The sequence below is a fragment of the Triticum aestivum genome, chromosome 2B, assembly GCF_018294505.1.
Source record: "Triticum aestivum cultivar Chinese Spring chromosome 2B, IWGSC CS RefSeq v2.1, whole genome shotgun sequence".
Classification (NCBI taxonomy): Eukaryota; Viridiplantae; Streptophyta; class Magnoliopsida; order Poales; family Poaceae; genus Triticum; species Triticum aestivum.
Window position 1 is genome coordinate 399,549,132 of NC_057798.1, and position 26,612 is coordinate 399,575,743.

At 45.0% G+C, this 26,612-nt stretch overlaps 1 protein-coding gene across 1 annotated transcript; it reads right to left on the reverse strand.

Annotated features, from left to right (window-relative positions):
• Positions 1 to 7,351: 7,351 nt before the first annotated feature.
• LOC123045130 (uncharacterized) lies at positions 7,352 to 12,260 on the reverse strand. Its single transcript, XM_044468075.1, has 5 exons — positions 11,973 to 12,260; positions 10,361 to 10,766; positions 8,811 to 10,254; positions 8,553 to 8,699; positions 7,352 to 8,175 (listed from the first exon to the last, which is right to left on the reverse strand). Exons 2-5 carry the CDS (start codon positions 10,409 to 10,411, stop codon positions 7,619 to 7,621), a joined length of 2,199 nt encoding a protein of 732 aa, XP_044324010.1. The 5' UTR covers positions 10,412 to 10,766; positions 11,973 to 12,260; the 3' UTR covers positions 7,352 to 7,618.
• Between the last annotated feature and the right edge of the window lie 14,352 nt (positions 12,261 to 26,612).

Below are 26,612 nucleotides of genomic sequence, written 5' to 3' on the forward strand. Positions count from 1 at the left end.
ATCAACATTGGGTGTATGACCATAGAAGGTTTTATTCATGTAAACAGAATAACAATTTATTATTTGTTTTAGATGAATAATCGTATCGCAATAAACATGATCTAATCATATTTATGCTCAACACAAACACCAAATAATATTTATTTAGGTTCAACACTAATCTCGAAAATACAGGGAGTGTGCGATGATGATCCTATCAATCTTGGAACCACTTCTAACACACATCGTCACTTCACCCTCAACTAGTCTCTGTTTATTCTGTAACTCTTGTTTCGAGTTACTAATCTTAGCAACCAAACAAGTATCAAATACCCAGGGGCTACTATAAACACTAGTAAGGTACACATCAATAACCTGTATATCAAATATACCCTTGTTCACTTTGCCATCCTTCTTATCCACCAAATATTCAGGGCATTTCCGCTTCCAGTGACCATTTCCTTTGCAGTAGAAGCACTCAGTTTTAGGCTTTGGTTCAGCTTTGGGCTTCTTCACGGGAGTTACAACTTGCTTGCCATTCTACTTGAAGTTTCCCTTTCTTTTCCTTTGCCCTTTTCTTCAAACTAGTGGTCTTGTCAATCATCAACACTTGATGCTCTTTCTTGATTTCTACCTTCATCAATTTCAACATCACGAAGAGCTTGGGAATCATTTTCGTCATCCCTTGCATACTATAGTTCATCACGAAGTTCTAGTAACTTGGTGATGGTGACTAGAGAACTCTGTCAGTCACTATCTTATCTGGAAGATTAACTCCCACTTGATTCAAGCAACTATAGTACCCAAACAATCTGAGCACATGCTCACTAGTTGAGCAATTCTCCTCCATCTTTTAGCTATAGAATTTGTGGAGACTTCATATCTCTCAACTCGGGTATTTGCTTGAAATATTAACTTCAACTCCTGGAACATCTCATATGGTCCATGACGTTCAAAACGTCTTTGAAGTCCTGATTCTAAGCCATTAAGCATGGTGCACTAAACTATCAAGTAGTCATCATATTGAGCTAGCCAAACGTTCATAACGTCTGGATCTGCTCCTGCAATAGGTCTGTCACCTAGCGGTGCATCAAGAACATAATTCTTCTATGCAGAAATGAGGATAAACCTCAGATCACGGACCTAGTCCGCATCATTGCTACTATCATCTTTCAACTTAGTTTTCTCTAGGAACACATATAAAACATAGGGAAGCAACAACGCGAGCTATTGATCTACAACATAATTTGCAAAATACTATCAGGACTAAGTTCATGATAAATTAAAGTTCAATTAATCATATTACTTAAGAACTCCCACTTAGATAGACATCCCTCTAATCATCTAAGTGATCACGTGATCCAAATCAACTAAACCATGTCCGATCATCACGTGAGATGGAGTAGTTTCCAATGGTGAACATCACTATGTTGATCATATCTACTATATGATTCATGCTCGACCTTTCGGTGTCAGTGTTCCGAGGCCATATCTGCATATGCTAGGCTCGTCAAGTTTAACCTGAGTATTCTGCGTGTGCAAAACTAGCTTGCACCCGTTGTAGATGGACATAGAGCTTATCACACCCGATCATCACGTGGTGTCTGGGCACGACGAACTTTGGCAACGGTGCATACTCAGGGAGAACACTTTTATCTTGAAATTTAGTGGGAGATCATCTTATAATGCTACCGTCAATCAAAGCAAGATAAAATGCATAAAAGATAAACATCACATGCAATCAATATAAGTGATATGATATGGCCATCATCATCTGGTGCTTGTGATCTCCATCTCTGAAGCACCGTCATGATCACCATCATCACCGGCACGACACCTTGATCTCCATCATAGCATCGTTGTCGTCTCGCCAACTATTGCTTCTACGACTATCGCTACCGCTTAGTGATAAAGTAAAGCAATTACAGGGCGATTGCATTGCATACAATAAAGTGACAACCATATTGCTCCTGCCAGTTGCCGATAACTCGGTTACAAAACATGATCATCTCATACAATAAAATATAGCATCATGCCTTGACCATATCACATCACAACATGCCCTGCAAAAATAAGTTAGACGTCATCTACTTTGTTGTTGCAAGTTTTACGTGGCTGCTACGGGCTGAGCAAGAACCGTTCTTACCTACGCATCAAAACCACAACGATAGTTCGTCAAGTTAGTGCTATTTTAACCTTCTCAAGGACCAGGCGTAGCCACACTCGGTTCAACTAAAGTTGGAGAAACTGACACCCGCCAGCCACCTGTGTGCAAAGCACGTCGGTAGAACCAGTCTCGCGTAAGCGTACGCGTAATGTCGGTCCGGGCCGCTTCATCCAACAATACTGCCAAACCAAAGTATGACATGCTGGTAAGCAGTATGACTTATATCGCCCACAACTCACTTGTGTTCTACTCGTGCATATAACATCTATGCATAAAACCTGGCTCGAATGCCACTGTTGGGGAACGCAGTAATTTCAAAAAAAATTCCTACGCACACGCAAGATCATGGTGATGCATAGCACCGAGAGGGGAGAGTGTGTCCACGTACCCTCGTAGACCAAAAGCGGAAGCATTAGCACAACGCGGTTGATGTAGTTGTACATTTTCACGATCCGGCCGATCAAGTACCGAACGCACGACACCTCCGAGTTCTGCACACGTTCAACTCGATGACGTCCCTCGAACTCTGATCCAGCCGAGTTTGGAGGGAGAGTTCCGTCAGCACGACGACGTGGTGATGATGATGATGTTCTACCGACGCAGGGCTTCGCCTAGGCACCGCTACGGTATTATCAAGGTCGAATATGGTGGAGGGGGACACCGCATACGGCTAAGAGATCAATGATCAATTGTTGTGTCTACAGGTGCCCCCCTGCCCCCGTATATAAAGAGCAAGGGGGAGGCCGGCCAGCCTTGGGTTACACCAAGGAGGGGAGGAGTCCTCCTCCTAGTAGGAGTAGGACTCCCCTCTTTCCTAGTCCAACTAGGAAAAGGAAGGGGGAAGGAAGGAGAGGGAAAGGAGAAGGAAAGGGGGGGGGGCCTTCCCTAGTCCAATTCGGACCCCATATAGGGAGGGGGCGCAGCTGCCCCTTGTGGGCTGCCTTCCCTCTTCCATATGGCCCATGTAGGCCCAATAGTCCCCCCGGGGTTTCCGATAACCCCCCGGCACTCCGATAAATACCCGAATCACTCATAACCTTTCCGATGTCCGAATATAGTCGTCCAATATATCGATCTTTACGTCTCGACCATTTCGAGACTCCTCGTCATGTCCCCGATCTCATTCGGGACTCTGAACTACCTTCTCTACATCAAAACACATAAACTCATAATATAACCGTCATCGAACTTTAAGCGTGCGGACCCTACGAGTTCGAGAACTATGTAGACATGACCGAGACACGTCTCCGGTCAATAACCAATAGCGGAACCTGGATGCTCATATTGTCTCCCACATATTCTACGAAGATCTTTATTGGTCAAAGCGCATAACAACATACGTTGTTCCCTTTGTCATCGGTATGTTACTTGCCCGAGATTCGATCGTCGGTATCTTAATACCTAGTTCAATCTCGTTACCGGCAAGTCTCTTTACTTGTTCTGTAATACATCATCTTGCAACTAACTCATTAGTTAAAATGCTTGCTAGGCTTATAGTGATGTGCATTACCGAGTGGGCCTAGAGATACCTCTCCGACAATCGGAGTAACAAATCCTAATCTCGAAATATGCCAACCCAACAAGTACCTTCGGAGACACCTATAGAGCACCTTTACAATCACCCAGTTACATTGTGACGTTTGATAGGACACAAAGTGTTCTTCCAGTAAACGGGAGTTGCATAATCTCATAGTTATAGGAACATGTATAAGTCATGAAGAAAGCAATAGCAACATACTAAATGATCAAGTGCTAAGCTAACGAAATGGGTCAAGTCAATCACATCATTCTCCTAATGATGTGATCCCGTTAATCAAAGGACAACTCATGTCTATGGTTAGGAAACTTAACCATCTTTGATTAACGAGCTAGTCAAGTAGAGGCATACTAGTGACAATATGTTTGTCTATGTATTCACACATGTATTATGTTTCTGGTTAATACAATTCTAGCATGAATAATAAACATTTATCATTAAATAAGGAAATAAATAATAACTTTATTATTGCCTCTAGGGCATATTTCCTTCACTCTCGCCCCTCCGTTGCAGCATACCTCGTAGCATTCTATCCACGCACGACAATCATGGGCTCAGAAGCCCTTCTACGTTGGGCTAGGGCTCGCAGCGCACAAAGAGCAGAATCAATCACGGAGCGCACGGCCGGTTTTCCCAGGTTCGGGTCTCTGTGAAGCATAAAACTCTACTCCTACTTTGGTGGAATTATATGTGGAAATGCCCAAGTTACAAGACAGCGCAACCTTGCCGACAAGGAGCTCGGGAGAGCTAGTGCAAATGGGCAGGGTGTCGACCCTTATAAAGGTTGCCATGGGCCTCCTTTTATAGATGAAAGGGGCTACCATAGTGGCAAAATGGTAAATACAAAAGGCAGATAGTGGCTATAGTGCTATCATACCTAATTCTGACGGTATAAGACACGAACATTTAATGCTCCATTAGGTCTCACGCTGAGGAGGAATGCCGGCAAGGCAGCCTAACTCCACTTGTGCCGCTCGCCCAACTACCTCTTATTCTTTCGCCACGCCCCTTGGACGGGTGTCAATAAAGTTGCTATTCAACGGCGGGCTGCCACGTGTCCCGACAAGCTCTACCTAACCACCTGCCCGCTCGACACCCGTCGGCAAGCTCCTGACAGCTACCACGATGGAGCGGTGGGAGGAAGCTCGTCAGTCTTGAGGTTGTCGGTCCGGAGCCTGCCTGCGACTTGAGTCTTGATCTTCAGTACATATTTAGTACTTCTCGATGACGTGTCTGGAGGTCTTCTTCATGGTTTTTACCAAGTCTTGAGTATTTGTAAATAGTCATCTTTTGTTAAGCCCTTGTCGTCGTGAAGGCTGCGACTATTTGTGCATAGTTAAGGTATAAACACCCGTGTTTAATACTCCGACACATTCACAACCGCCGCCTCGCCGTCGCAACATCGCTGGCCCCATCGAACCGCATGGGTTCTCTGCCGGTCGTCTTCCATCCAAATCAGACGACACCACGTGCCGGCTTCTGCAACGACGTCTACTTCGACCCGTTTTCACTAACATCGTCATCAACAACCTCACTTCTACAGCAACCACGACACAGTATGTACGTCGTGATTTAGTCATGTCTCTAATTATGGGTGTTGCTGCATGTGCGATGCTGCTATTTTGTTCATCTAGTATGCTAGAGCTATGCATGCCAATTATTGTTCTAGTCATTTATTATTTACTGAAATTAATCATGAATTTGACTAATTTTCTAATAATAAAACAATTAGGAAATTTTCTGAGTTAATTATGGCTGGGTTCGCTGATGAACTGAGGTTAGATAAGTTTATCATTGTGCACTTTAAGAGGTGGCAAGTGAAGTCCACGCTCTCACTTACTGCTCTGAAAGTTTTACACATTAGTATTAGCATGCTAGAGGGAATCTCTAATGAAGATCAGAGAAAATCTAGGGTGTCAATATTATTTTTGTTGCATGTGTTCTGAGTGTTCTTATTGACCGTCTCTGTGTTGTACTCATGCACATACAAGAAGGGAAGACACTATGCGATGCACTGAATGCTACATTCGGTGCAATAGATGCAGGAAGTGAATTGTATCTGATGGAGAGCTTCCATGATTATAAGATGGTGAATAATCATTTTGTAGTTGAACAAGCTCATGAGATACAATGCATTGTAAAGGAACTCGAACCCCTTAAGTGTGATTTAATCGACAAATTAATGGTTGAGTGCATGATTGCAAAGTTGCCTCCTTCATGAAGGAGTTTCGCCACTACTATGAAACATAAGAGATAGAAGATATTAGTTGAAAATCTGATAGCATCTCTTAACATTGAGGAGAATACTCGGGCTAAAGACACTACTAAGAAAGGAGACGAGTTTCATCTAGCGCCAATATGGTGCATAGATACTGAAATAACAAAAACAAAGTAAAGGACAAGCCTATTCTCAACAAGCCTGTCAAGACTACTACCTTCAAGAAGAAGAAGATGAACAAGACTGAGATAGAGTGCTACGTCTGTGGAAGCTCAGATACTTCTCCAAGGAATGCCTAGAAGGCTAGAACATGCAAACCATAGACGAAAAACGGCCACCAATAATGTCAGCATGGTGACCGCTAGCAATAAGTTAGTAAACCAAATTGGTACTGGTATTAATGATGATACAAGTGTTTGACAGTCTCGTTATGTCACCTTAATTTTGATTTAATATCTCGGCTATCCAGTATAAATTTAATTTTCAATTTCACTATTGCATCAAACCCTCTATGCATTCATGCATAACAAGAACCAACGTGAAAATAAAGAATCCCCTTCGTATGCTTAAAACTTTCACTTTCTTCCGAATTAAACCTGACCTGACACTCTACAGTTGATATGCATGGCATAATTGAGTTGACCAAATTTTTATGAAAACCAAGCTTCAACATAATTTCCTTCGGAAAATCCACTCAACACGATCGTTAAACCTATTAAGAGGCGCTAGAATGGTGGCCAACCAGCTATGCCATGTGGCACATGATCGTTGGTCACTGTGAGAAAGTACTTTTTAGAGTTTTTTTAAATGACAGGGAGACTTTTTTGAGAGAAGTTTTTCTAGGTTTTTTCTTTTTCCTTTTAAGATGGTTGTGATGTGCACATGACATGATAATATTTTTAAATTTTTTTGACATGATGATGAGGTGCGCATAACTTCCTCTCAAGCGGCCCGTAATGGCGGGCCCCAACCACTAGTAGGCTTTATACATGTCCACCTAAATAGCACACAAACCCTCCTTACCTTCCTTCTTATTTTTAATTGTGTGATAGCACTCATAGGCCACTAGTCGGTAATCATTCTCCCGAGACAAAATCACTTTAAACCTCATGTAAGATTAGTTTCAATCGTGTAGCCATCATTTTGAAAATAACCCTGTACACCATATTACACAAATTAATTGGCTTGAACTGAGTAACCTTCTTCAGAGAATTTATTTTAGGAATCATCGCAATCACAGTCTCGTTCCACCCTGAAGGAATAGTGCAAGTATTCACCGCTTGAAGAACCATCTCAACCACGTGGGTGGCCCCACAGGAACCCATGGAATCGGTGCATCTAAGGTATTTTCCTGTGCAAAATGATTCCCCAACCTGATTTTGGGTAGGAAAACATAACTTAAAACTACTTTCAGGTTTCAGCTTGCAGTAACAGCCAAACCAAAACATGCTAGACAAAAACATCCAACTGACGGTACCAATTCAATTCACAGAGGTATTTGTGTTTTGTGCTAGACTTACAACATTCCTGTGTATTTTTATCCAAAAACACTGCCACGTAGTACTCGACAAAAAAAATAATACATGTCTTTAGCAGTATAAGAAAAGTGCTCTTCACCATACTGTTTGAGCTTAATTATTTTACAAACTTAACAGGAAAACTTGCAACATCCTTGTTCAATAGCCTTGGCTGGCTAGGCAGCTCTGCTCGGATGATCTCACTGCGATTTTTCCTCCATCTGAATTTGCTTCGCTGGAACTCCAGCACCTGCATATTCCACTGGTCTAGAGCCCAGCGCCGCCATTGGCATGTTCCGGGACCTCGACTGCTTCACCAAAGGGCCTGAAGTATGTGCAGGACGGGCATGCCGTGAAGATGTGCCAGCCACCAACCTGGAAGATTTGCGGTCCGATCTGGAACTGCGGTCAGAACGATGGGAAGAAGAGATCTTGCGTGTGTGACGGTCCGAGACCTCTTTTGAGCCAGTTGCTCTTACAGGCTGCTTGTTGTACACAGCAAGGTTTGGCAAGAGACCTAACAGGTACTTCTTCAGGTGCTGGTCACCTACGTTCTTCTGTGCCGGGTTGCCATCTAGGTTGATGGCTTCGAGGGAATTGTAGTTCGCAGCCAGTTGACCAAGGCCCTTAGATGTTGAGATCTTGTTGTGGCGCAAGTCCAGAACTTTTAGCTTCAGAAGGCGGTGAAGACCATCTACCTCACTGATCTTGTTACCAGCCAGATATAACTCCTTCAAAGAAGAACATGAAGCCAAACCTAAAAGGTGTCCCAAAACATAAATCAATGAGAAGCAAGCAAATCTATTCGTTTTACACTGTCATTAACTGCAACAGCATGGTGCAATTTTATTAAGAATCAATCATTCCATGTTTATCCACTGGACTGTATTTTCCTCTTCAAAACATTCAATATAACAAGGACCACAGAGCATATTGATTTCTCTATTCAGAGCATATACTTATGGAGAACATGATTAAATTATTATCAGGGCAACCCATATACTTATCAGAGTATTAAGTAGTATTGGTGGCAGAAGAGCACCAGACAGTGGCCCAAGCACTAAGCTGGCGCTCAGTTCTCCACAAGCTAACCATATATCATAAAGAGAAAGTAAAGGCTGTTGAAATCCATACCATGGCCAATCCTAGAGATCCTATTATAGCTTATGTCCAGCAAGCGTAAGCGCGTTAGTTCTCTAAGGCCTTCAATAATTGAGATATTATTTTTCGACAGGCTTAACATGTGAAGACCTTTCGGAAGAGCTCCTGCAGTTATGCGCACTGTGCAGAAAGCCAAGATATTAGAGAAATTGATGGCATTACCTCCTGAAACAAATGAATATTCCAATAATAGCGATAACTAATCTGCTGAATTATAGGAAGAAAACTCACCTATTGAGTTCCCTGATAAGTTCAACAGCCGTAGGCCCGAGAACGCACTCAGTCTTGGGATTGCAACCAAACCAAGGTTTGCCAGTTGTGCAGATGAAGAAACAGGAGTCAACTTTGAAATATAAGTGTAAGCTATCTCCATGCCAAGAGGACTTTTAGCATCAGGGCGCACAGCAGAAACACTGATCACCGACTCGCTATATTTTGTTGATGCAGAACTTGAACTTTCTCCCTGCTCCTCCACAATAATGTCACTGTCAATATCAATTCGGCTGATCCAATCCTCGATCCTTTTAATGCTGTAAGCTCTTGGACTAAGTTCATTTAGGTCCTCGTCAAAATGCTGATCACCATTCATTCCAGTTTCATTGTGTTCAGCTTCCTCACTAATATCCTTCGAGTCAGACAGGTTCTTCAAATTAGGCATGTCAATGCCAAGTGACTCATGGTAGAGATCACTATTTCTGTGCCACAATTTCTCTTTGCTTTCTTGATCTAAAGCACCATTGATGACACAATTATGCCCTGAATCGGCACAGCAAGCGGCAACTGGATAAGCTTTGTTATCAGCAGCAATATATTTGCCATCCCAGTAGTCATGACTTAGCATCCCATCCCTCACAAAATTTCCATCCACACTTGCAGAGGACCGTTGGCCATCTTCAGCAGCACCAGATCGACCTCCCGAACAATCCTCCAAGCCTAATGCTTCAGAGATACCTGGCGAAGAAGGTCCAGCACAAAGCACATGCAAATTTGATTTCGAGCGATTTGTTTCATCGCCACTCAAGTAATCAACCTTTTCACCGTCCATTGAACATAAATCCTCAAAAGATCTGCAACGGGGGCCTAGTCTCTCAGAATCAACAGAAACTTCTCGATCACTATCAGAATTATTCTGAAATATAGCAGATTGTGACCTTGGAAATTTCTTATGATCATAAGAGTGATGCCTGTCAGAGTCAGCAGCATGATCAACTGAAGGTTCATAAACACCATGACTGATCAGGTCAGATGAGGCATCAAAAACATTCCCATTGTTCTTGCTGCCTAGCCTAGTGGATTCTTCAACATCTGTATTGCTCTTGAAACCAGAGCAATGGCTTCTGTAATCATGGTCTGTAATATCACATTCAGTACCTTCACTGCCATGATGATCACAATCCTCTTGAAGCATGTTTCCAAGAGACTGACTCTTCTGTAGGTGCCCAACTTTCTCCTCCTTGTCATCATCAGAGCATGCATGTCTATTCCATTCATCAGATCTCCAGCATTCTTGGTGAGATGATGAGTTAATATCATACTGCCCACTAGCAACTGAATGGTTATTTTCACCCGCCATCTGGTTCGGGCTCGCTGATCCAGCAGTGAACTTCACTGTTTGTTCCTGAGAATCTTTCTTTGAAACAGTGAGCATGGTCTCATCTGCTAGCAGAAAGCACCCCTAAAGTACAAAAGGGAACAAAGATATTTGGGAAACTATTAGTTGGCAGCTCAAAACAAAGAATACAGTTGGAAATCATTCAAAATGCATCCGGTATTTTCCATACCTTCGGTTTCTGTTGTGTAGTTGAGGATGAAAAGCAGAAAAACCTAACCATAAGTCAACTCTAGTGTCAACTGAGCTAACACCAGATCCAAAAACAGAGTCAATCCAATCACATTGCTAAATCAGAGGCCTGTCTTGGAAGAGAGCTCAGCTCAAAAAATTTGTTACATCTCAGCTACTATCCTCAATTAACCGTAATCAACAAAAAGTCCCTCCAGTGCTCGCCGTAATCTCCAGATGTATGATGGGGTTACTCCCAGAGGCAGTGATAAGTTGATTGCAGAATTGTTGCAAATCCACACCCACTCAGAGGTGCGAGACCTGAATGATCTCTTGATATCTGCCAGAATGGAAGAAGGATTTAGGAACTAGACTATTCCAGGAGGTTGCATATAGTCGTGGAAATCCTGCAGAAACACGAAGAGTGTGAGCAATCTGGCACGCATCATACCTAACATGTGAAATATTGACTTGAAATGTTCCATTGCGTATGGTTTTAGCATGTTAAGCATATAATATATACAGCAAAAGGTCAACTATTTACAGTTAACTTTTGAGTAAAAAAGCAACCATTAATTGTTGATGTACACAACTACACCCTCTGTTCACTAATGTAGGACGTTTTTGCAGTTTAAATTGAACTGCGAAAACGTCCTACATTAGTGAATAGAGGTAGTACTAAGGAGAACCATTCCTTAATCATCACGGCCTACATTCAACTGAAACTGAAGACAAGTACAAAATATCCAGTTCCATGCAAGAACAAAGCATATGCGTACCACTGCCGTCCGGCTGAGATTATAACAAGTCCAAGCAAACTTAAGTTGATAGACTCCACAACTATCGCCAATATATACTAGTATCTTGCAAGTTGCAACAAAAAGGACAAGATCCAAACCGAAAGGGTTCTTGATGTCACTGATTCCGATCACAATTATTGAGATTTGAGAGATCCTGCACCTCAACCCCAGGAGTCCCTCCACACCCACACTTTCTCTCCTCCCGTGAGGGTGGAAGCAAGCGAAGGGCACTTTTTCCTGTATATCCCCGTTCCCGTGTCACGATTTGCACGAGACAGAAGCTGACACGTCAATGTCCTTTGACTGTATTTTACAGCCGAAAGATACAACTTTTGCACTGCTAACCATTATTAATGAGCCTTTTCAATCTGAAAAATCTTGTAACGATGGTGGGGAGGAGTAGTAGTATTATGCTCAGTGCAGCTATTTTTAAATATCTGGGATTAAATCAAAGAGAACGAACCAAAACAGCGTCGCAATTCTATCTATTATAAGCCACAGTACAGCTAAGCTTCCACTACAGCGCGAATATATTCGAGTAGCCTGGCCATAGATTCGTGTCGAATCCAATTCGATATGGATCCTTCCAGTGTTCTTGCTTCGAGGAAAGAAAATCAAGGAACGGGAATCCGCAACTGAAATCAAGGACGGGGCCCGGCCAGACGAACCGAGAAACAGCGCGAATCTATCTAGCTTGTATGGTCGAGCAGAGATCATGAAACCGCAAAACCAAATCTAACAACATGAATCCACTAGAGTCTAACTAAGGGAAGGAGACGATAACGAAGAAGAAGAAGAAGAAGACAGTGTTACCTTCCCCTCTCCCCTGCTCCCTCTCCCTCTTCCACGTGAGCGGCGGACGGCGGCGCTTTTGTACAGTCGGATTGGATCTGCCTATGTGTGCGTGCAAGTACGGCGAGTTGTACTCGGATTGGTTAGTGCGAAGAGAGAGGGAGGAGGAGGAAGAGGGGTTGTGGTGGTCGTGTGGTGCGCCGCAATCGCAATTCGCAATTGCTAACGTGCGGAGGGTAAGGTGCTGAGGTTTGATTCCATCCTCTTCTTTTCTGGATTTTTATTAAGGGGATTTGACAACTTTACCCTACAGTAATAGCAACTGAATTTGGTATTCTCCTGGAAACGGAATTTGGTACTCAGCTCCAACCGTTCGACCCAAACTGTCCGCGCGTGTTCGTGGGTCGAAACAGACCAAAGCGCCGGTCCAACACGCAGATCCAAACATAAAGCGTGTTCGCTTTGTGTCCATCTGAACGCATTTCAAATCCAAATCTGCATCTGGTTTGCATCCACACGAACACGGCACGCGTCCTCTTGTTGTCCGTCGCGGCCCCACCTGTCGGCCGCCCAACCATCGTACACAGTCGTATTAAACACGGCCACCTACCACGGGTCTGCCTGGCAGTGCGTAGAAGTTGCGGGTCGTCGTCCTTTTTAATGAAAGCGTACGTCGGGGCCGGCCTCATCCACTTCCCTCCGCCGTCCACAACTGGCCAAATTGCCCCCTCGCAAGCGACATGCAAACCCTAGCTCGCCTAGATAGCCATGGTTTTTTTATAGCAAGGGCAAGGGCAAGGGCAAACTCACCCCAGCTCCAGCTCGTCTCGGACGCCGCCGCCACCTCGACGCGAACCGCCGCCGCGAGAAAGGGAGTGCATGTACATCCCGGTGCACCAGGCGAGGTGGCATTGGCGACACCGAAACAGGAGACGGCGTACCTCCTACAATGGAGGACGCGCGCGCTGCTGGAGGAGCGCGCCGACGGCGAGCGTCAGATGGAGTTGGAGCGTCGTTGGGCATGGGAGGAGGAGGAGCGCCGGGAAAGGGAGGCAGAGGAGCGCCGGGAGAGGGAGGCGGAGGAGCACGCCCGCCAGCCGGCAACTCAATCGGCGCAGGATGCGACGCGGGCCTGGGATACGACATTCCCCTAGGCTGGCCTCGGGGCCGGAGCTGATCAACCTCACCTGCCCGGGGGAGGACGACGATGCCTAGGGCAGCGCACGAGGAGGCGCGTTATTTTCTATTTTTAAATATGTTTAATTAAATTTAAGTGGATTGCCCGGCGTTTGACAGGGGTTTTAATATTTAATTATGTTAGTTTGGACTTGTTTGTGCAGGTTTTCTTTAAGTACGCGCAAAAAAAATTGTGATGGGCCAGCGTTGGGTGCATGCGCCGATCTAAACGGAAAAACGGAAACAACCGCCCGCTCGGCCGATTCAAACGGACAAAAAAGTTGACAAAACGCGCGTCCGTTTGGGTCGCTGCGTTGGACTTGCTGTTAGAGCATCCATAGTAGCCAAATCTGAATCCACGAACGCATTCGGACAAAGACCGGGCGCGTTCATTTTGAGACTCCATTTGTGCATGCATGCAACTATGTCCCTTACTTTGTTTCCGAATTGCCTGATCAAATGCATTTGATTAGTGGGCTGAAGAAAGAGAAAAGAAAGAATAAAGAAAGAGAAAATATGGTCCGCGGTGGGCAACATCCTACGTGGAGTCGTGGAGGACTGCCCGGACATCCTCATATGCTCCCCGTATTTGGTATAGATATGAGGATTTGCGGATAGTCCAGTCATATGAAGACAAAGTTGGGGATCAGTTGGATATTTTTCTTCTTCTTGTGTACCGGTAGTGACCGGGTTGTCTGTCCGGACGTTTGGGGAGGATTTGAGTGGTCTAATTGTAGATGTTGTAGGGCAACTCCAACATCGGGTACCAAAACATCCCTAAATGTTCGAACAACACAGTTCGGACACCTTTTCTCATTCAATGAAGTGCGTCAAATGTTCGCGGACAGGTTTGAATGTCTATAATTTCGCAAATCAAAATAAAATCTAGGGAGGTTTGCCAGGTTCGAGGATGTGCGTTTCGGTCTTGATCAGGAGAGCTTCCTTTTGTATATTCATTGGCCCAAAGGAAGGAAGAAGCGAATGCCTCGTGGTTTTTGTCATTTAATTGCCTTCGTGTCTCAAAAAAAAATATTAATTGCCTTCGAACCACTCTTGCCCTCCCTTTCACTTTCTTTGCTAAATGTATGACTGGTACCAAACCTTATTGATGATGCAGTTCTTGAAGGGGAGCCTGGTACTAGGACCGCCACAGTGCCCATGCGACCCAGATAGAACCCAGCGGAAGAAGGGAGCCCGGAGGCCCGACTAGAGCAAGGGCACCATCTTGGTGAGCAAGCCAAGGTGGCTGTTGCGCAAGATCGGGTGAGCCCCATGTAAACCCTAGCCCCACTGTTGGAAATACGCCCTAGAGGCAATAATAAAGTAGTTATTATTATTTTTTGTTTATGATAATTCTTTATTATCCATGCTAAAATTGTATTGACTGGAGACTCAAATAGATGTGTGGATACATGTCCCTAGTGAGCCTCTACCGGACTAGCTCGTTGATCAAAGGTGGCTATGGTTTCCTAGCCATAGACACGAGTTATTATTTGATGACGGGATCACATCATTAGAAGAATGATGTGATGGACAAGACCCTAACTATAAGCATATCATATGATCGTATCAAGTTTATTGCTACCGTTTTCTGCATGTCAAGTATCTGTTCCTACTAGACCATGAAGGCGCGTGTTGTCGCGCCCGTCCATTATATTTGTTACTACCTCTATCCAAAATATAAGATGTTTTAACTTAGTTCTGTAAACTTTCCAATGCATCTGCTTTCTCTGATAATCACCAACAACATCAAAGATGTGAATTTAGGCTTTATGTGCATAGGAGCAACTAAAAAATTCAGTTGAGTTTCATCAACTTTGCAAGAACAAATTACGAGCTATTGCTTGATACATGCCCTTACAGTTAGTGCTTGATACAAGGCCTCGTAGATTTTGGTGAAAGTGGGCTCAAAAATTAGATGTTCATATGATACTATGCATTTTTATTTTAGAATTTAGGTTTGAGAATGGAGAGATACACACCTTATCATGAGCAGGGCCGGTTCTGAGATTTCGGGGGCCCGGGGCGAAACTAAAATCCGGGGCCCTTTTATTAGCACACTAGACAATTTTTTTTGCACTACAACGAAGACACTTATTAGCTTACCAAACAGTAAGTCAATAAAACATGGGTTAGTTGAGGCGGTTTTGAGAAAAAAATTGTGGGAAAAACCAAATATGAAAGAAAAAAAATCAAAATAAGAACGAGGCATAGGGAGGTTGGACTAAGGACAAACTTAAGACGGAACATTGTGTTCTTTATAAATAGTAGAGATGGTAATAAGTTAATAAAACATTGGGACAGTTGAGGATCAAATTAAGATGGGAGAGAGATAAACAAAAACAGGCGCGGGGACGTAGAAAGGTTAAACGAAGGACAAACGTAATACATAACCTCATTCTTTTAGATAGTATATATAGAGATAGATGAAATAATAAGTATATCAAATATTTTCTTCATACATGAAATGTTACCAAGAACATTTATAGATTACCTTAGAATTTTCTTCAAACATTCCATGATGTCAACATTGACTTCTATATGGTCATCGTCTCTTGATTAGCATTAGTTTTCTCATCCACAACGATCTCTGTGATACTATCAACTCATCAAATAATTTTTTCATCTCTTTTTTCTCACCATCGGACATAGTAGATCTGAAATTTAGAAGAGACAAGTACTAATTAAAAATTTAACACAAGGTCTTATGGAAAAATTCTAGGGCAGAAGATAAGACCAAATCACTAAGACATAAGCTACCTTATTTGAAATCAACGATGGTGTGTATGGCAAGGACCGAGGTAGCCTATGCGCGGTGGGCATTCTGCTGCGTCCGCTGGCGGGCGGCGGGCGGCGGCCAGCGCTCAGCGCTCGGTGGCTCAGGCGACTTTACAAATCGCGATTAGTGGAGATAGAGACGAGGGCCGGCAATCCATACGCAAACCTAGATCCATCGGATGGATCGATAGTACGTTTGTAATGTACGGTTAGGCTGCCAAAGCACGTACTTGCACGGTTCCACGAAGCCCAGTTTGCATTTTTCTTCGCCTCACCCAGCAAGGCCCAGATCACTAATGTACGTATGTAAGCAGGCCAGGTAGGAGGGGGCCCCAAGATATTGGGGGCCCGGGGCGGCCGCCCCCCCTGCCCCCCCATCAGGGCCGGCCCTGATCATGAGTGCTTGTCATCTCCAGATAGACATGAGGAGAGTATGTTTTTTAGCATGCATCAAATCAAAATAACTTGAAAATTAAGACATAACCATGCGTTGCAAGATCAAACTGTATGCAGAACCGCTCACAACTTACGAACATGGGCGTCTCCACAGAGATAAGAGTATATGACTGAAGTCTGGGATACAGGAGCACACATGAGCAAATGGAGAAGATATGCCAATGGTATTAACTGGTCACTCCGTGTTATATGACTTGATCAGGGTCAATGCCCATGAATCCTAAAACTCTGTAGGGAGAGATTACCTAGAATAAGCCGTCACAAAATAACTTAGCCATCCAGGTACAGAATAGGTGAAATTAAATTGCACCAGAGAAATTTGTCGAGAGACAGATCAGCTTATTTGCTGGCGATAAGACAAAAGGGATTGATCCCACGACCTGATCAACCCATGCTCAATACGATCTCACGTCTCTTCCCGACCATGGATTGAAACCTGAAACGTCACCTCATCAGATAAATGCATTCCTTTTCAATTGAAACAACCACAAACCTACCAAAAATATCAGGAGAGACCTCATCACCCAATCGGGCACAACGCGGAACGGGGATCAGAGGCAACTTTAGAACCTAAATCGGAGGAGGGGACACGTGATCAGTAGTTCAACAACTTCTCATTCCTTTCTCCGTGGTTCATGCATGAGTAGAGGAGTTTCTGCTAGGGGATGCAGTAAAAGGTAAGCATGTGTGCATGTGAAATATAAAGAGACTTCTCTGATGTACCATGCCAGGTCAACCTAGGATGAAAGAAGTACAATTACATTAATAACACCACATAAGAGCGATTCCAAATTGAGCATACACAAGGCAAGCGCATCTGGTGTGTGAATTTTTACAATTAACTGGACAATGGTAAACATGACAAAGTATCAAAATGTTAGTTCTTAATGAATATTACTCCTAAATAAGCTTCAAACTGTTCCCTCACCAGTATATAACTAGACCATTATGGCGCGCGTTGTTGTGTCCGCCCATTATATTTGTTACTCCCTATGTTCATAATATAATATGTTCTAACTTTTTTGAATCAGATATATATAGTTAAGTTTTAGTGTGTTTGTTCACTCATTTCAGTCTGTACGTTGTCCATACTATCAATCTATAAGTAGTCCATACTAAAATATCCAAAAAATCTTAAGTAGTAATCAAAGAGTGGAATTCATAAATATATAGACTAATTTGACAACAGAAATATTTGAGATACTTTGGAGTATTTCACATCAAGTTTCAGGTATAGGAGCACAAAAATCGAGATGCTGGAATGGTAACATCCAAGTTATCCTTGGGCACAACATTGTGAACTCGATTTCTATTATGGGTATAATTCTTGTGACATTGAGATTTATTTCCTTATGAATACCAAATAGTATCAGCCAGATGGTTCAATGTGAGAGCATAGACTCAAATAGCTCATGTTCATAGCTCACGTTCATCTCTAAAGTTGCTGGAAGACACATGTTAGCATTATATTAAGCAGTAGAATTCACATAGCTTGTACCATCCAAAATAATAGATCAAGGTATATTGATATGTAATAGGTTTGGTTACAGGCATACACATATTGTGAAGTGAGCAGATTAACGTGTTAGCCATATTTAACAGCAAAAGGAGGGATGGTAATTTTTGTAACAACTGTGCTAACCTGCAGGCATGGCTTCGCTTCCTGATTTCCAACAAATTAGCATCCTTGTAATGTAGAAAACCTTTGTTCTGGCCCAAAAATCATTATGGGAATTGGTAACTGCCTACATATAATAATAGATATCCTTGTAGCGATCACTGATGGGATATATCAAATTTATGGCTATTGAAATGCTTCATTTAAAATCTTGCTCAAACTAGCTTAGTTCTGTAAACTTTCCAGTGTATCTGCTTTCTCTGATAATAACCAACAACATCAAAAGATGTGAATTTAGGCTTTATTTGCATAGGAGCAACTGAAAACATCAGTTGAGTTTCGTCAACTTTCCAAGAACAAATTACGAGCTATTGCTTGGTACATGCCTTTATGGTTAGTGCTTGATACAAGGCGTCATAGATTTGGTGGAGGTGGCTCACAACCTAAATTCTAAAATAGAAATGTAGTATGCTTGACAAAAAGTAACTGCTTTTTGATTTCTTTGGGTCATTCCGATTTTACCTGATCCATATCTGAACATGAATTGCACCACTACAAAAAAAGACACATTCGTGACATTTTGGGCCGAACAATTTTTTTCCTGTCATGCTTATGACACTTCTATGACGATAATTGTGACAAAACCCGGTATCATCATAGATGTGGTGGACTCCTACTTCTATGACAGAAAATTAGCTTTTCGTCCTGGGCGGGCTGGAGACGCAGCTGCATGACATTCTTTGGGCCGCCCATGACAGAAAAAACCATGTTAGAAGCGAGGGCGAGGAAAATATCGGGTTATTCCCGGTTACGGTGGGTGGTCGTGGCCGAGCGATGCACAAAGGTTTGCGTGTTTCTCTCGTACACGCACGTGCGTGAGTGCGAGGAGTTGGGCTCTAATTGAACCCGAGCGAGGTGTTCGCCTACTGAATCCGAGCGATTGCTCTGCAGGCTACGCGTTACTGAACCCGAGCGATCGATCGATGGCTGTTAACTGTAACCCGATCGAGCGATTCCTTCGCTACTGTTGCTAACTGAAGACGATCAATGCTGCCTCTGGATGAACAGTGAGCGTTGTTGGGGGGTTTAGATGAACGGTTCCTGGTGGGAGTTGGATGAAAAGGACCCCGTGGTGTTGTCGCTGGATGAACAGGACCCCGATCGATCGAGCCGGTTAGGCGTGGATGAACAAGACCCCATGAAGGGCTGGATGAACAGGACCCCGTGGAGGGAAGGTTGATTAATAGTCGATGGAGGGCTCATTGAACAGTAGCCGGTGGAGGGCTAGATGAATATTAGCCCGTGGAGGGGTGGTGAACAGGACCCCGTGGAGAGGGCTGGTTGAACAATAGCCGGTGGAGGAGCGCGCGGTGAAGGCTGGATGAACAGGAGCCCGTGGATGAATAGTCACAGGTGGAGGCTGGAGGAGGTCGACGGTGGGTGAACAGTAGCCCGTGGAGGCTGGAGGAGGTCGGCGGTGGAGATGAACAGTATCTCGTGGAGTCCCGTTTTGCGGTACGCCACACCCCTCCTGATGAACAGGACCCCCGTTTCGACTGTAGCGCTCCAACACAAGTCCATTTCCTCCATTTTGCGGTATGCCACACCCCTCCCGATCAACAGGACCCCGTTTCGACTGTAAGAGGTCCAACAGAAGTCCGTTTCCTCCATTTTGCGGTATGCCAGACCCCTCCCGATGAACAGGATCCCGTTTCGACCGTGGCCGATCGAACACAAAGCCGTTTCCTCTGTTCTGCGGTACGCTAGGCCTCGTTTCCATCGGCTGTTCCGTCCAAGCCCTCCCGATGAACACGACGACGCATTCCGTTCTGACCTAGTCGGTTGGCTCCCCATGAACATCATGACGACGCAGTTTCTCCGTTCCGACCCAGCCATGTACACGAGCCCTGGTCATACGTATGCGCGAGTAGGCGTTCGATACCCCGCCCGTATGTATGTACGTGATCGTATTTACTTTCTTGCACCCTGGCCGCTATACGTACGTGTGCATGCTACGTGCACGCCTCTAATACGACACGTGCGCGCCTCTACATCGACTAGTGTACGTACACGTTCGCGACCAGAATGACAACGCTACGTACGCTTCGACCAGGTGGGTCCCGACTGTCAGGCACTTCCTTACGTGCAAAGATGTAGCTGGTGGGTCCCAGCAGTCAGGGGGTGAATCATTGTTTTTCCGGTAATATGGACGCACTTCCTTGCGAGCGAAGATGTAGCTGGTAGGTCCCAATAGTCAGGGGGAAACATTTTTTCGCCAAATACGGTGGCCCGTCCGATGGGTCCCTGCTGTCAGGTGGAGGAATCATTATTTTTTGCGTAATAAGGAGGTACTTCCTTGCTGGGCCGTGGACCCAGCTATCAGCCTCTCCACGTACAGTACTCTTCCGATGGAAGCCGGTCGTTGACCATATTGACCACGCCACGCCGAGAACACCAAGGCGATGGACGACGGCGAGGCCTAGGAAGGGGACGACGTGGAGCCAGGGAAGATGTGGCAGTGGATGCCCATGTGGAGAAGAGTACGAGGGTTCAATCGTTTGGCTGCGGTGTGAGGCTGCCGTCACCGCAGAATAACAGGAGGTGTGGGTGAGTGAAGTGATGGCCTGGCCAGCGATGGGAGTAGTAGGGGGCGGTGAGGCCTCCGCGGCAGCACAGCCGGCCACGGGAGGCAGGAGCAGGCGGCACGACCGGCGCTGCTTTGGGCGGCTGGAGCAAGAAGACCAGAGGTTGAAGAAGCACGACGGCCGTTGGATGGACATCATACGGTAACTGCAGCTAGAATCGTTTATATTGACTAAGTTGACAAAGCCCTTGGTATGCGTCAACTTAGTAGGCCCACAGGCCAGCTTCCGAAATGATGCGCCCCAGATGTCAGGGGGAGGAATCATTTTTTGGGCGGGTGAAGTTAGAATATCCGAGATTGAAAAAGAAGCACGACATCTGTTGGATGGATATCCAACGGCCACTGCTGCTAGAACCGTGTGTTGACTATAAGTTGACAAAGTTTTGCATACACGTCAACTTATTTTTTAGGGACACGTCAACTTAGTAGGCCCACAAGTGTGTGGTAGAGAATTTATAGCCCATTTGAGATTTGTAAGAATGTACAACCCAATTTTGAATTCTAATGGAATTTACTACAACTCATTTACAGTTTGTTAAAAGTACAACCCATTTTCTAGCTAGGACAACGATCAATAATTTCAACCAACCGTTTAAAACAGAATTCAATAAAATTTCTCAAATTTTGATGGGATCCGAAATATTTTTATCCCAAAATTTCTAGTCAGCTTAAATATAATTTAAATATAGATTTGTATTACATAAAAATCAATGAAACATTACGCGCGCAACAATTAATGAAATTAAAATTTTCAAAATCCAAAAATAATATTTTATAAAGTAATTACGTGTTTGGTGCATTTTTTATAGTTACTGCCCAGTTTTTATAATTACATCTCATTTATTATTTTTTAAAGCCCATTTTCTTGTTAAGCCTAATGCATCCCTTCTAGGAAAGATTTGCAGCCCAGCGGGGCGAAGAATAACAAGTTGATCTTGCCTGGGTATTCCTCAAAAAAAAGTATAGCTGGGCTAAACATTTTCAGCTTGAAAAAAATTAATATATGTGTTGGATATCTGGTCTAGGCTAAAAGGGCCACAACCCGCCTAGTTAATACCCTGCTCTCCTCTAACAACAACGAAAACATCGCTCAAGAAAAACTCTGCAGTGCTCACCTCTCAAAAACACAAATACTGCTTGAGCTGCTTGGTCCCAGCTGTCGGCCGCTCCTTGTGCAATTCTCTTGTTTATTGACTACATAGGTTAATAATGGTGTGAGACCGTGATGTCAGGAAACCAGGAGGAAGCAAAGAAAATCCAGTTGTATATAATAAGGAGGCACTTGCGTACGTGCGGATATGGCCCTGCTGGGTCCCCACTGTCATTCTCTCCAAGTAAAGTCATCTCCTCATTCCTCGTGTCTGTTGACCATGTTGAAAATGCGAGACGGCGGCGCCATGGCGAGCGCAACAATTCGAAGGACGATGGAGAGGACCTCGCGGGCCCTACGGATGGTCTGATACAACGCCTGCTGCTCATTTGGGAAGCTAGGATCATAGGACCACATGTCCGCGACGGCATTGTCGTTCGCTTGTTCACCGGTGCTTGTTGAGGAGACAGAGGTTGCAGCACATGTCCTACTGCGCTGGTAGCTCTTCCGCCATTAGGGCGTTGAAGTGCGGCTGCACCTGCTCTATGGTGAACACGGCATGAACTGGTTTGGACAGTGGCGCCGGCTCCTGGTCGAAAGCTACGTCCATTGTCTGATTGTCGTCGCTCAGCTCGGCGAGCTCGCTGGCGAGCCAGCATGTCCGACTACTGGACCGACCTGCTGCCAAGCACGAGTCTGACTGCCCTGGCCCACCCAGACCGCCTCCTTCGCCCGCGCGCGCTTTCTGCCTGAAACGGTCAGCGCCGCCCGCCACGCTTCCCGGTGCAGGAGATTGCTCCGCCTTCAAACGACACAAGTGTCGTCTGTCCGTCCATCTGCCGCCCACATTAATGATACATGGTTGCCGAGGCGGCTACTCCGACGCCACACGTCCGTCCCTCCGTCGCCCACCATTGCTATATAAACTGCTGCACCGTCCATAGCCGTACTCATCCGCCTCCGTTCCTTTTCTCTTGTATGCACCACTACTGCCCACCATGGTTTCCTCACGCTCCAGCGCTCTTTGGGACAGGCAGACGATGGACCATAAGGAGATGGCATCCATTGCTGCCGACTGGCTAGCTGGCAGGCAACCGGAGGACGTCGACGTCCCAATGCAGAACATGGTAGTCGACGATCCGGTGCCAACCCCCTCCTCCGCGCCATCCTCGTCAATGCATTGCACCATGACCATCGGCGAGGCCCGTGCCCAATACATGGACACGGTGAGGCAGAAGCGTCAGGAGTAGTTTCAGAAGGCACAAGCCGACGCTGCTTACAACCACCATCTCCTCCAGGAGCACCTGCAGGGGGAGGAGCAGATCGCTGCGGAGCTGGCGGAGCAGGACGCGTTACTCGACTCGTACCGCTCCGCCCGCGAGGGCCGCCTCGAGCGCTGGCGGTACCGCATGCAGGTGGCGGAGGCTGCGGCCGCCTACAAAGAGGGCGATGAAGCGGGCGAGGCGCTGTTTGGCGAGACCGAGGACGAGGCAGAGGACAATGCCGGCTCCGACGAGTCCCCGCTCCGCTGGCGTCGACAAGGCCCTACTCGGCCGAGGCCTCGCGGTACCAACAACGAGGCAGAGGACACCGCCGGCTCCGCCGAGGCCCCGTCCCGCCAGCACCACGGCGGAGGCCCTACTCCACCGAGGCCCTGCCCTGCCAACAACAAGGCAGAGGACATCGCCGGGTCAGCCGAGACCCCACCCTGCCGGCAACAAGGGGGAGGATTTACCCCGCTCCGCCGAGGCGCCGCCCCGCCAGCAACGAGACAGAGGACATCCCCGGCTCCGCCGAGGCCCCGCCCCGCTGGCACGGAGGCGGAGGCCCTACTCCACTGAGGCCCCACCCCACCAACAACGAGGCAGAGGACATCGCCGGCTCAGCCGAGGCCCCACCCTGCTGATACGTCCATTTTGCATCATGCTTTTATATCAATATTTATTGCATTATGGGCTCTTATTACACATTATATCTCAATACTTATGGCTATTCTCCCTTATTTTACAAGGTTTACCATGAAGATGGGGGAATGCCGGCAGCTGGAATTCTGGCTGGAAAAGGAGCAAACATTGGAAACCTATTCTGCACTGCTCCAAAAATCCTGAAACTCCACGAAACCTGTTTTTGGAATTAATAAGAATTATTCAGTGGAAGAAATACATCAGAGGGCCCACACCCTGGCCAGGAGGGTGGGGGCGCGCCCACCCCTACTGGGCGCGCCCCTTGTCTCTTGGGACCCCTGGTGGTCCCCCGGTGTCCATCTTCTGTTATATGAGGGCTTTTACCCTGGGAAAATCATGGGCAAGCTTACGGGAAGAAACTCCGCCGCCACGAGGCGGAACCTTGGCGGAACCAATCTAGGGCTCTGACGGAGCTGTTCTACCGGGGACACTTCCCTCTGGGAGGGGGAAATCATCACCAACGTCATCACCAACGATCCTCTCATCGGGAGGGGGTCAATCTCCATCAACATCTTCACCAGCACCATCTCCTCTCAAAACCCTAGTTCATCTCTTGTATCCAATCTTGTATCCAAACCACAAATTGGTACCTGTGGGTTGCTAGTAGTGTTGATTACTCCTTGTAGTTGATACGAATTGGTTTACTTGGTGGAAGATCATATGTTCAGATCCTTAATGCATATTATTACTCCTCTGATTATGAACATGAATATTCTTTGTGAGTAGTTACGTTTGTTCCTGAGGACATGGGTGAAGTCTTGCTATTAGTAGTCATGTGAATTTGGTATTCGTTCAATATTTTGATGAGATGTATGTTGTCTTTTCCTCTAGTGGTGTTATGTGAACGTTGACTACATGACACTTCACCATTATTTGGGCCTAGAGGAAGGCATGTGGAAGTAATAAGTAGATGATGGGTTGCTAGAGTGACAGAAGTTTAGACCCTAGTTTATGCGTTGCTTCGTTAGGGGCTGATTTGGATCCATATGTTTAATGCTATGGTTAGATTTACCTTAATACTTCTTTTGTAGTTGTGGACACTTGCAATACGGTTTAATCATAAGTGGGATGCTTGTCCAAGTAAGGGCAGTATCCAAGCACCGGTCCACCCACATATCAAATTATCAAAGTACCAAACGCGAATCATATGAGCGTGATGAAACCTAGCTTGACGATAATTCCCATGTGTCCTCGGGAGCTCTTTTCTCATTATAAGAAATTGTCCAGGCTTATCCTTTGCTACATAAAGGATTGGGCCACCTTGCTACACTTTATTTACTTTATTTACTTGTTACTCATTACTATTTATCTTATCACAAAACTATCTATTACCTACAATTTCAGTGCTTCCAGAGAAAACCTTACTGAAAACCGCTTATCATTTCCTTTTGCTTATCGTCGGGTTTGACACTCTTACTTATAGAAAGGACTACGATAGATCCCCTACACTTGTGGGTCATCAAGACTCTTTTCTGGTGCCGTTGCCGGGGAGTGTAGCGCTTTTGGTGAGTGGAACTTGGTAAGAAAACTTTTATATAGTGTGCTGAAATTTTCTGTTACTTGTCACTATGGAAACTAATCCTTTGTGGGGCTTGTTCGGGGTATCTTCACCCCAACCAAAAGAGCAAAGAGTTGCTCCTCAACCTACTGAACTTTTTGAAAATATTTACTTTGAGATTCCTTCGGGTATGATAGAGAAACTGCTAGCTAATCCATTTGCAGTAGATGGAACATTGCATCCCGATTTACACCTTATCTTTGTGGATGAAGTTTGTGGATTATTTAAGCTTGCAGGTATTCCCGATGATGTTGTCAAAAGGAAGGTCTTCCCTTTATCTTTGAAGGGAGATGCATTGACATGGTATAGGCTATGTGATGATACGAGATCCTGGAATTATAAACGATTGAAGTTGGAATTTCACCAGAAGTTCTATCCTATGCATCTTGTTCATCGTGATCGTAGTTACATATATAATTTCTGGCCTCGCGAAGGAGAAAGCATCGCTCAAGCTTGGGGAAGGCTTAAGTCAATGTTATATTCATGCCCCAATCATGAGCTCTCCCGGGAAATGATTATTCAAAAAAATTATGCTCGGCTTTCTCTCAATGATCGCAACCTACTCGATACTTCCTGTGCTGGTTCTTATATGCTGAAGACTATTGATTTCAAATGAGACTTATTTGTAATGCCCCGAGACCGATGCTCAAGTTTCCTTCCATTTATTTTAGTTGTTGTCGTGTGTGTATTATGTTTGTTGCATTATCATAATTGTTTTGCTTATTTCATTCCTATGTGTTTATGCCATGCTCATGATGTATGCCATTGCCATATTTTGTTTATTGCATCATGTTCATCTTTAATTATTTTGCATTATGCCATCCTTTGCCTGATGCATCATAGTATAGCATTGTGTCATTCATGTTGTTTCCAAGTCCATCATGTGCATTGCCCCTACATTATGTTTGTTGATTGCTCCATGTATGATCATGCATCATCACCTCTCCCTTCCTTCTTCTTCCTCTTCTTTTATTTCTTTGTGCAAGTGAGTTCTTCCCTGCCCTCATTTATGTTCATTCTTTTCCTATAAATCTTGCACATTGCCTACACCCTCTCTGCCATTTTTCAGCTCATTTGAAGATGTTTTGGTTGGGTTAAAAAATACCTCAAGTTTGAATTATATTCAAACTTGTTTTATTTTTCTACCTCTAAAAATGCCCAAACCAATTATTTCAAATACTAAAAAACTCCAGGAGCTTGAGGATAGTTTTATATCTGAAAAACTCTTCTCCTAGCCCCCTGGCCATTTTTCTTTTCTTTTGCTGTTTATTTAAATAAACAAAAACTTAAAGGAAATGGAAAAGGCCTCAGCAGCAGCCAGCCGGGCCTCACCTCCAGGCTGGCCCAGTTTTTCCCTCGCCCGCAGCCCGCCAGCGC